Below are 12,517 nucleotides of genomic sequence, written 5' to 3' on the forward strand. Positions count from 1 at the left end.
GTGATAGCTCACTTTGTACAGGGAACACGGACAAAGGATAAATATATGTACATTTTAGGAATCCACTATTCACTATCATGTTATTTTTCTGCTCCTAGACATCCTGCACATGGTTGTGTGTAAAGAGGAGGTTTCTCCTGAACAGGAGAGGAGCCCCAGTCTGCTCCAGGAGGAACCAGAGCCTCCACAGATTAAAGAGGAACAGGAGAAGCTACTTCAAAGACCAGAGGAGCCTGTTGGGTCAATGTTGACATTACTAGCAGTGAAAAGTGAAGATGATGATGAAGACATCTCTTCACACTGCTCTGAAATTGAAGTTGAGCTTGATTCTGACACTGAAGTCACTGAAGACAGTGATGATTGGGAGGAGACAAGTGGAGGTCAGTCTGTGTTAAACACAGGGACAGGACTTACATGGGTGGGGAAAACTGGGAGTTGGAATAAAAGAGGTCGATGATGGAAGCTTTCAAGTTGTATGTGTACTCACCAATTTTAACCTGCCTTTCCCCGTCTCTCCTCTTCCCTCTGTACCTCAGGTTCCCTGAAGACACACCAGCGTATCCACACCGGAGAAAAACCTTTCCACTGTACACACTGTAAAAAGAGTTTTAATCGGTCGGCTAACCTGAAGAGACACCAGCTTATCCACACTGGAGAGAAACCTTTCCACTGTAAACATTGCAACAAGAGTTTCATTCGGTCATATGACCTGAAGACACACCAGCATGTCCACACTGGAGAAAAACCTTTCCACTGTAAACATTGTAACAAGAGTTTTAATTGTTCGGCTAACCTGAAGAAACACCAGCAAATCCACACTGGAGAAAAACCTTTCCAGTGTAAACATTGTGAAAAGAGTTTCACTAAGTCATCTGACCTGAAGAGACACCAGCATATCCACACTGGAGAAAAACCTTTCCACTGTAAACATTGTAGCAAGAGTTTTAATCGGTCGGGTAACCTGAAGAAACACCAGCTTATCCACACTGGAGAAAAACCTTTCCACTGTAAACATTGTAACAAGAGTTTTAATTGTTCGGCTAACCTGAAGAAACACCAGCAAATCCACACTGGAGAAAAACCTTTCCAGTGTAAACATTGTGAAAAGAGTTTCAGTAAGTCATCTGACCTGAAGAGACACCAGCGTATCCACACTGGAGAAAAACCTTTCCACTGTAAACATTGTAGCAAGAGTTTTAATCGGTCGGGTAACCTGAAGAAACACCAGCGTATCCACACTGGAGAATAAACTGTCCACACTGGAGAAAACTCTTGTTTACAGTACATATTATGTGTTGTATTGATACTAGTGTTGATGACGTCTTATATATTATTGTATGTCTTTAAATGCCATGATGAATTGAATTCACAGGACCACAATGGAAACAAGCCCTTAGGGCTTTTTGTGTTTTAGCACCATTGTATAACCGTACCACTGTACTATTTGCAAACTGTTAATAAAGTATTCAATCGATGATTAGTTACACCATTTTAGGTCAGACTGACCCATTGAATTACAATCAATCTATCTTACAGAACTGTTTCCTGTTTCCCCAGAACATTCTGGTACAATAACCAAACTCAGAACTATTTGGAACACACGTTGCTTTGAAATAACCTGTGATAATATTACTGTCACAGTCTGAATATACCATACAGTCTGAATTCATCATAGAAATATTGATATAGTTACATAGTTTGAAAATGATATGGTTAACATGTTTAATACATGGTATGTTGTTGTGTCATGTAACATGGTATGTTGTTGTAACATGGTATGTTGTGTAATAGAAATATTGATAATAATATTCCATTCAGGTGAAGTTGTAGATCATTTATTCGGAAGATTTCAGCAGAGCAAACAGCATACAGATCATGAGAAGCAGGGCTCCAGGCCTGCTCCAGCAGCCCCTCCTGCAGCCCCTCGTGGCACAAGCCTCCCAAAACACCCATCTTACACAGTTCTTATAGTAGACCATTTACCAAAGATGCTATTCTAAATAGTCATATAAGGTACGTACTAAAGATAAGAGCGACACATACACAGTTACACAAATACACTTAGCTGACACAGTGAGAGTAGCACTGGGGGAAACAGGTCAGCTGTTAGATTGACAGCTGTAGCTGAGTTGGAATTAGCACATTTATGTGAAACCTTGCTTCAATGAGATAACCACCAATACACAATATATATACAGGTTGGCATTCTAAAATTATCCATTACAGTTGGTATATGTTGTATCCTGCATTTCTATGAGACGTGATCAGACCTGTGCAGCATATCAATGTGCAGTGATGGAAGCTTTTGTACCATGACTTTCTAAGCGATTAATCTGTAGATACATTTTCCGATTAATCAGAGAATTGAGAAGCTATTGTTTATTTCTCAACAAATTGATTTATGACAGCTCAGCCCTATTGTATACTATGCTGCACAACAGTGTTGTGCAAGACTTGTGGAAAATATCTGATCTACAAGCTCAAAACGCATCGCACCGTGACGCGTTGTGAGCTTGTAGATCTGCTATTTTAAATATGTTTGCCTGTAATGACATGCCTAAAATAAAAAATTTAATAATTTAAATGTATTTAGTTGGATTAACTGTTGCACTCCTAGATGGATGTTCTGGTCTCTACAGGTCAGGAACGTCACATAGTACTGTTACTGTATATAAACAATGGACAGTACCCGAGACCAACAGTGGGGGGCAGCAACACGTCAACTGGCGTCTAGACAGACTGGTGTGTTGACTGACTGTTGACACTTTAAAACACAAAGACAACTAAAACAAGTCGTTTCTAAACAGTGTCGTCGTTAAGCAGCAGGAGGACGTTTGTTAGCAGCTCAACCACTGAAACACAGCAGAAGATTCATTTGTAATGTTTTTGTTTTTGTTTTTATTGAAGAATACACTTTGAAATTCATGGTACATTATTCATTCATTGGGTATTTATGAGGCTTCTGCGGGAACTCTGAATAGTGTGTGTGTTTCAACCCGGACAAGAGAGAGAGAGGCACGGCCGAGGACCGTGTCCGACCCTCTCTCTCGTCCGGGTTGAAACCAAGGGGCCAGCCTGACATATTAACATTGAAGCCGATACGGAAGAGAGACAGTTCATATGAATGGCCTGTAGGTGGCCTGCAGGTGTCAGAAAGAATATTCTCTCATTGTAAGCGGATTGTTTTTTGACGAACCTTAGACTCGATTTTCTTACCTTAATAAACATATATAAACATAAATACTATATGCTTCCAGTCGCTAGTTTAAAGTCTCATCGTCATGATATGCGTTTTGCTAAATTATGGTCCCATTTATTTTAAAATTGACGATAAAGTAGGCTATGCTTCAGGAGGGGCGGGATGATTTGATTGACAACCTACACAACCAATAGCATTCATTCCCCGCCCCCGCTCTTGATTGACAAGCTACCCAACCAATAGCATTGTTTGGGGATTGTTTTCATTACATTACATTAGTCATTTAGCAGACGCTTTTATCCAAAGCGACTTTCCGGTTCCCTGGTCACATGTCTGGTTGACCCGCCCCCCTTTGGTCACATGTCTGGTCTCAAGCAATAGCGTTTGATTTCCGACGTGCCCTTTGGTATATATTAAAGATGGCGGATTGCACATTCCTGAACAATCAGCTTCATTTACAGTAGAAACCAATGGCCTGACGCTGTCCATTCTTTTTATACAGTCTATGGTTGAAACTAATCCACCACGTTTGGCGTTTAAATGCTTAATTTATAGTTTTAATGTGCAAATGAATCGTTTTTCAATGGCTCCTTTTTACTCTAGTAGAGGATACTCTTATTCTGAACATATTAGAACAGAAGAATGCTCTCACACAGCTCACATGTAGCTAAAATATTTATTAACATCCTAAAAATACATATTTACTGGAAACAAAACAAATAATATAAAATACACACATCAAGGGTAACAAGAGAAAAACATGGGCATTAGAACAGAACAACGAGATTAGGAAATGAAATAGTGGAATTCCATTCAAAATGAATCTGGATAAATAATTGTGCTTCAAAACACTGACTATGCATTTGTTTTTGTTACAGAAGCAGCAGCATATTTACATTTGTTTTAAAGGCATACTAGGTAGCTTTTAAGATCTGTGTGTGTACACACACACACACACACACTTCCCCCCTTGACTCAGAACTATTTGGAACACACGTTGCTTTGAAATAACCTGTGATAATATTACTGTCACAGTCTGAATATACCATACAGTCTGAATTCATCATAGAAATATTGATATAGTTACATAGTTTGAAAATGATATGGTTAACATGTTTAATACATGGTATGTTGTTGTGTCATGTAACATGGTATGTTGTTGTAACATGGTATGTTGTGTAATAGAAATATTGATAATAATATTCCATTCAGGTGAAGTTGTAGATCATTTATTCGGAAGATTTCAGCAGAGCAAACAGCATACAGATCATGAGAAGCAGGGCTCCAGGCCTGCTCCAGCAGCCCCTCCTGCAGCCCCTCGTGGCACAAGCCTCCCAAAACACCCATCTTACACAGTTCTTATAGTAGACCATTTACCAAAGATGCTATTCTAAATAGTCATATAAGGTACGTACTAAAGATAAGAGCGACACATACACAGTTACACAAATACACTTAGCTGACACAGTGAGAGTAGCACTGGGGGAAACAGGTCAGCTGTTAGATTGACAGCTGTAGCTGAGTTGGAATTAGCACATTTATGTGAAACCTTGCTTCAATGAGATAACCACCAATACACAATATATATACAGGTTGGCATTCTAAAATTATCCATTACAGTTGGTATATGTTGTATCCTGCATTTCTATGAGACGTGATCAGACCTGTGCAGCATATCAATGTGCAGTGATGGAAGCTTTTGTACCATGACTTTCTAAGCGATTAATCTGTAGATACATTTTCCGATTAATCAGAGAATTGAGAAGCTATTGTTTATTTCTCAACAAATTGATTTATGACAGCTCAGCCCTATTGTATACTATGCTGCACAACAGTGTTGTGCAAGACTTGTGGAAAATATCTGATCTACAAGCTCAAAACGCATCGCACCGTGACGCGTTGTGAGCTTGTAGATCTGCTATTTTAAATATGTTTGCCTGTAATGACATGCCTAAAATAAAAAATTTAATAATTTAAATGTATTTAGTTGGATTAACTGTTGCACTCCTAGATGGATGTTCTGGTCTCTACAGGTCAGGAACGTCACATAGTACTGTTACTGTATATAAACAATGGACAGTACCCGAGACCAACAGTGGGGGGCAGCAACACGTCAACTGGCGTCTAGACAGACTGGTGTGTTGACTGACTGTTGACACTTTAAAACACAAAGACAACTAAAACAAGTCGTTTCTAAACAGTGTCGTCGTTAAGCAGCAGGAGGACGTTTGTTAGCAGCTCAACCACTGAAACACAGCAGAAGATTCATTTGTAATGTTTTTGTTTTTGTTTTTATTGAAGAATACACTTTGAAATTCATGGTACATTATTCATTCATTGGGTATTTATGAGGCTTCTGCGGGAACTCTGAATAGTGTGTGTGTTTCAACCCGGACAAGAGAGAGAGAGGCACGGCCGAGGACCGTGTCCGACCCTCTCTCTCGTCCGGGTTGAAACCAAGGGGCCAGCCTGACATATTAACATTGAAGCCGATACGGAAGAGAGACAGTTCATATGAATGGCCTGTAGGTGGCCTGCAGGTGTCAGAAAGAATATTCTCTCATTGTAAGCGGATTGTTTTTTGACGAACCTTAGACTCGATTTTCTTACCTTAATAAACATATATAAACATAAATACTATATGCTTCCAGTCGCTAGTTTAAAGTCTCATCGTCATGATATGCGTTTTGCTAAATTATGGTCCCATTTATTTTAAAATTGACGATAAAGTAGGCTATGCTTCAGGAGGGGCGGGATGATTTGATTGACAACCTACACAACCAATAGCATTCATTCCCCGCCCCCGCTCTTGATTGACAAGCTACCCAACCAATAGCATTGTTTGGGGATTGTTTTCATTACATTACATTAGTCATTTAGCAGACGCTTTTATCCAAAGCGACTTTCCGGTTCCCTGGTCACATGTCTGGTTGACCCGCCCCCCTTTGGTCACATGTCTGGTCTCAAGCAATAGCGTTTGATTTCCGACGTGCCCTTTGGTATATATTAAAGATGGCGGATTGCACATTCCTGAACAATCAGCTTCATTTACAGTAGAAACCAATGGCCTGACGCTGTCCATTCTTTTTATACAGTCTATGGTTGAAACTAATCCACCACGTTTGGCGTTTAAATGCTTAATTTATAGTTTTAATGTGCAAATGAATCGTTTTTCAATGGCTCCTTTTTACTCTAGTAGAGGATACTCTTATTCTGAACATATTAGAACAGAAGAATGCTCTCACACAGCTCACATGTAGCTAAAATATTTATTAACATCCTAAAAATACATATTTACTGGAAACAAAACAAATAATATAAAATACACACATCAAGGGTAACAAGAGAAAAACATGGGCATTAGAACAGAACAACGAGATTAGGAAATGAAATAGTGGAATTCCATTCAAAATGAATCTGGATAAATAATTGTGCTTCAAAACACTGACTATGCATTTGTTTTTGTTACAGAAGCAGCAGCATATTTACATTTGTTTTAAAGGCATACTAGGTAGCTTTTAAGATCTGTGTGTGTACACACACACACACACACACACACACTTCCCCCCTCCCCCCTCTGACAGGTATCAAAGTGATTGCCGTCTTTGACGCATTCATTGATTAGAGAGAGCACTAACAAGTTTGACACTTTTATGGCACAATCAATCAACTCAGTGCAAAACCCTTGTGAAGTTCAAAGGGATCAATTAGGAGCTCCGGCCCGAGGCCCCCCCCCTCTCCCCCGACTGACTTTTCAGCTCCTGCACAGGGGATGAATGTCAATATAAACAGTGGAACAAAACCAACATGCAGCCAGAGGGATGTCTTTCTGCAGGAAAACACACCAGCATAATTATATAGTGGCTGATAGAGGGAAAAAAATGACACACACACACACACACACACACACACACACACACACACACACACACACACACACACACACACACACACACACACACACACACACACACACTTAAATTTAGGCTCAAAGTTACCTTGCCTTTAAGTGCAAGACAAACGTGGTAAAGCAACTTTTTAAAGCAAATAGATAAACCTCTATGTCTATGGTTTACAGGTCAAGGACCCCCACATTGTATGTGGCTGCGGACCCCCCCCCCCCCCCCCACCCACCCATCTGAAAAGGTTTTGTGCAAGGGACCAGGTTGCAAACCCTGGTCTACATCGTAAGTGGCGCTGTTGCTCAATGTCCTCTCAGAATATGGGATCTACAAACATTGCCATGTTTAGTGAGAGAAATAAGCAACCTGGTATAATATGACTGTGTCATATATGCTTGTTTTCCATCTACAGTCTACACCAAACCTCTTTGCCGAAAATAGCTGATCTACAGGCTCTAGTAGATCGGCTATTTTTGGCGTTTAGTTCTCCTCAGAATAGGGATGCCAGGGTTCAAGTGCTTAAAAAAGGAACCCTGTCACACAAAGATTTGTCTGACTCCAGGACCCCCTGTAGTAACTCTGAGGACCCCCTAGGGGTCCTGGACCTACTGTAAAGCATGAGCAAAACTAAAGAATGAGCTATTTGTTCATGAACAAAAACGAAATCAGTGTATTAACATGGTTTGGCCTGTAGGAGGGGCTGTTTGTCTCACATTAAATGGAACCATCTATGGCGAGTTTCTTCTCAGTAGTATTTCAACAGTGATGACTACATCTTGGAATGTGGATACATTTGCCTTTTAGTTGTAACTTTTACAATATACATTTGGTCGAGCTTAAAACAGAAGCATTTTAAATTGTATTTTCTATATCAGCGGTTTTACCAAAATTTCTCCCCGGGACCCAAACTAGATAAAATAGCAGATCTAGCTCCCAGCGAGCTTGTAGATTTGATATTTTAACTCATTCTTAAGTTCTTATTTATTTGTGTAATTTATTTTGAAAAATGTATGCATTATTTTCCCTGAAAATTGATTGATATATTGTTTTTTCTTTTGAAATAATATTTTTTGTTTGAAATAATACTTTTTGTAAAACATTTAGGAAAGCTTGTGTATATATATATATATATATATATATATATATATATATATATATATATATATATGAAGTTTGAAATGGCTCTATATTAGGTGAACATTGCAATAAGCGTGTTTGCAGATAAAATTAACATTAGCAGATAAAATTGAAGCACATAAATTAGTGATGGGCCGATACCACATTTCTTCAAGTCGATACGATACGATATATTTTGGGGCCAATTTTCCAGTATCGGTACCGATACCGATACCGGAACAGGAAACAGAAACAAACCGGAAACAGTACCGGAAATGGCCGGAAACGGAAGTACCAGAAACGGAACCGGAAATGGCCATACATCGGAAACGGAAGTACCAAAACGGAACCGGAAATGGCCATAAATCGGAAACGGAAGTACCAAAACGGAACCGGAAATGGCCGTAAACTGGAACCGGAAATACATTAAAACGTATCGATATATTTTTTTAAGTATCGATACCAAACGATACTCAGACAACCGATCGATATATCGATACAAGTATCGATATGCCCATCACTAACATAAATGGGTTCTCTTCTGATTGGATGAAATCGGTGTCCAACCTGAAAATATATTTTACGTTTATTAAAGAGCCGGAAGATGGGGAGGCATTGTTACTGAACAAACACTATAGGGCATAGCAGTGGCGGCCATTTTCTGGTTCCATCGTTTTCTGGTTCCAGACCCCATTAATCTTTCCCATAGAGATTTCCAAAAATATTTATATCAATTAATTTAAGCCTAGAATCAAGCCATCCAGGATCCTGGTGAATCATGATCCTAAAACATATGATTCTGTAATTTTTTTAAATTATGATATACAATATTTAATAAATATCCTTTGTTTTGCGGTTTTCAAATGTATAATTAATTAATTGTATTATTATTATTGTTATTATTACTATCTATCCTGATGTTCTAGCATAGTAATGTGTGTGGGTTTTGATTTAAGGGTGCTGAAATAGCCAGGATAAGTGGAAAAACTGTTTCCAATAAAATTGCTAAGATTGGGGCGGCAGTGGCTCAGGGGTAGAGTGGCTGGTAGTGCGGCCGGATGGGAGCCGTGAGGTTCCCAGTTCGATCCCGGGCTCCCTACAGTCAGAGTCAGTGTCGAAGTGTCCTTGAGCAAGACGCTGAAACCCTTAATTGCTCCCGATGAGCAGGTTGGTGCCTTGCATGGTTTCCTCCACCATCGGTGTGACTTTCTTTTTAACTTTTGTTTTAAAAACAAACAAACCATTTGCTAGCTTTTCATTTGTCTTTAATACAAGTATCTACTCCTTACAGATTGTAGGCCTGACGGAGAGGGAGGTGTCATCTGCCTATGAGATGGTTGGCTGCTTTGAGTTTGAAAACTCTGCTCGCACTGTGGGATCCACAGCCATGAACTCTGCCTCAACACGTTAGCTTGACACGCCATCTTTACCATTACCCTGGAGCAGCGCCACGGGAAAGACAAGTCAGTCATCCATGTTATCTTCTCTTCTTTGAACACATTCCAGAAATCCCTTACACCCAGCAAAATACATGTCTTAAAGCTCCAATCTAAGTTTTATATCTGTCGCTCTATTCTGACGAGAGTTTACTGCAACGATGTCCAAGCTATAGTAAAGATGGCATCTAGATTTGTTTGGACCTGTCGTTTAAAAATGGTGTAGTTGACTTTCTTTTTTCACATCGCATTGTTTTGACTTAATAAACACGTACAAGTTCTGACTACAAGGTTGTCTTTGGTTCTCAAGGGGGGTCCTGGTTCCAGGAGGTCCCCAGCAGAATTGAATTAATATAGCGTCAAAATCAGTTTATATAATATATTCAAATGCTTTGACGAGGAGCCATTGACGTGGTTGTCAAATGGCACAACAGCAACAACAGGGACGTGAACTGGACCAGGATCAGTTCTGCTGTCCTGTCTGGCAAAGAACAACAACGCATGTGACACCCCAGAAACGTTAGCGGTCTCTGCCATCTCAAATTGCTCAAACATTGTCCTACCTGTGCTGGATGATTGTGTCATGGACCCTGACATGAAGAGCTCCAGAGCCAAAGAAAGTGCAAAACACTTATCAGAAAGAAAGTTACCGTCTAAAGCATACATGGGCAACTGGGTGGCCCGGGGGCAACATGCGGCCCCCAGCCGTCACTTAATGCGGCCCGCAGGTTAAAGGGATATTTCACTTTCAAAAAAACTTTTGGTCATTTTATCGTCTACTCAGGCTTTTATGAACCCCCCAGACCGTTTTTAAGTTGCTTGATTCAGTATTTAGATATTTGATAATCATTTTATCAGACACGCCCCCTTCACATACAAACCCATTATAACTTCAAACTCCATTTTTAACCTGTTAGATTCATCAAAAACACCCGTCCTTGGTCCTACTGACTCACCCTGCCCTCCTAATACGTGAGGGGGCCGTGTTTTTTCGATTACTTTTTTCATTCATTTTATTTTATTTTTTTAATGTATTTAATTTTTTTCATTTTCCAAAAAAAATATTAAAAATAAATGAAAAAGGTTATCGAAAAAACACGGCCCCCTCGCGTATTAGGATGTCAGGGTGAGTCACCAGAACCAAGGACGGGTGTTTTTGACAAATCTAACATGTTAAAAATGGAGTTCGAAGTTATAATGGGTTTGTATAGGAAGGGGGCGTGTCTGATAAAATGAATATTAAATATCTAAATAATGAATCAAGCAACTTAAAAACTGTCTGGGGGGCTCACAAAAGCCTGAGTAGACGATAAAATGACCAAAAGTTTTTTTGAAAGTGAAATACCCCTTTAATATCGGAATACTGATTATCATTGATTTCAGCTGTTATAATTCCAAACATGCAAACATGACCCGCTTTAATTACTTCAGTCTATATTAGTAGCTCCAGTATTACAATTCTATTGTCTTTTTTTATGTCCAACATATATTTGTATTTAAGTTCATAAACTTAACATAAGTATAACTAAATGCATTTGAAATGAAAACATTGTTTTGCTTTTCAGGTCACTGGGACAGCGTACGGGTTCCACATTTAACCGCATTTATACCCTTGCTCTTCACCTTTTCTCTTGCCAAACGCAACAGTTGGTTTGATACGACAGTGATTAGCTACACGCCAGGCCTTCACACGGACGACGAGTACTACTTCTACTGGCAAAAAAACACTTATTTGGACTGGCAGGTATGTTGTGAATGTTTATTGTGGTTATTGCTAGAAGTTTTAACGTCTTATATTGTTTGGGTCGGTGCGGATCTATGAATAGGATGATATAATTAATGCGGTTGGATGACAGATGGATAATGAACGTGTACGCGAATTAGGGTGACGAAAAAGCCCATCCTCTCTGTCTCTGATGTGCGGTCCAGGCTACTACAAGTGAGGGCCGCGTAGCCGCCCGAACCTCTAGTAATGTATAAATGTTATATAATTTATATATTATATAATAATAAAAATAAGGTTATATTTAATATAATGCATTCAAACCCTTTGACGAGGAGCCATTGGAAGCAGAGACTCCTTCCTTCAGAAGAACTGGAAGTGGCCACACCCATCGCAGACATGTGGGCACCATCCAGGAAGTGCGGACCACTGTTCACACGAATCATAACAGATGTGTATTACGAGGACGGTACTGAGGTGGACCGTAAGGTCACTGAGGTAATGACATTTCTAAATGTGTGGATTAGGCTGTTGGCTGGTTGGTGGACCTGGAGCGTTCGCAAAACAACGAACAGAATCTCCACGCAACGATTGCCAGTCTTCAAACTCAGCTTTCCTTTGCCAGCCGCAACCTCAAGGAGCGCAGCATCCCGTGGGGATGAAGGGAGAGCGACCTCTGAAGTTCCAACTATTCAGTCCAGACAGACGAAAAAGCCCATCCGCGCATCTCTACCGCCTGTCTCCGATGTGCGGGCCAGGCTACTACAAGTGAGGGCACCCGAACCTCTAGTATTATATAAATATAATATAATTTATAGATTATATAAAATAATAATAATATATGGTTATATTTCATAATATAATATATTGTATTATTAATCATTATAACTCATTAATTTATACAGCCGTTTTGTTCAGTGTTTACTGGTTATTTTTTTAGTGCAGTGGTACTCAAACTTTAATTTCAATGACCCTCATAACTTTTTGAATTGGAATCCTGAAAAATTTCTTCTCTGGGCCACTCGCAAAGCTACCCTGTGTGTCTACAAACAGTTGAACACGCGATCTTAAGGTATTTAGCGAGGTCTGTGGCGAGGTGAAAAAAACAAAAAAACAACAATAAATCGCTGGCACTGGTGAG

The 12,517-nt window shown here is 39.7% G+C and overlaps 1 protein-coding gene across 1 annotated transcript; it reads left to right on the forward strand.

Moving 5' to 3' along the window:
• Positions 1–244: 244 nt before the first annotated feature.
• On the forward strand, positions 245–1,395 carry LOC308080155 (uncharacterized protein; the record flags this gene model as incomplete). Its single annotated transcript, XM_080421933.1, has 2 exons — positions 245–380; positions 537–1,395. 2 exons carry the CDS (start codon positions 245–247, stop codon positions 1,247–1,249), a joined length of 849 nt encoding a protein of 282 aa, XP_080278059.1. The 3' UTR covers positions 1,250–1,395.
• Between the last annotated feature and the right edge of the window lie 11,122 nt (positions 1,396–12,517).

Source organism: Gymnoscopelus braueri, assembly GCF_963280865.1.
Source record: "Gymnoscopelus braueri genome assembly, chromosome: 24".
Lineage (NCBI taxonomy): Eukaryota > Metazoa > Chordata > Actinopteri > Myctophiformes > Myctophidae > Gymnoscopelus > Gymnoscopelus braueri.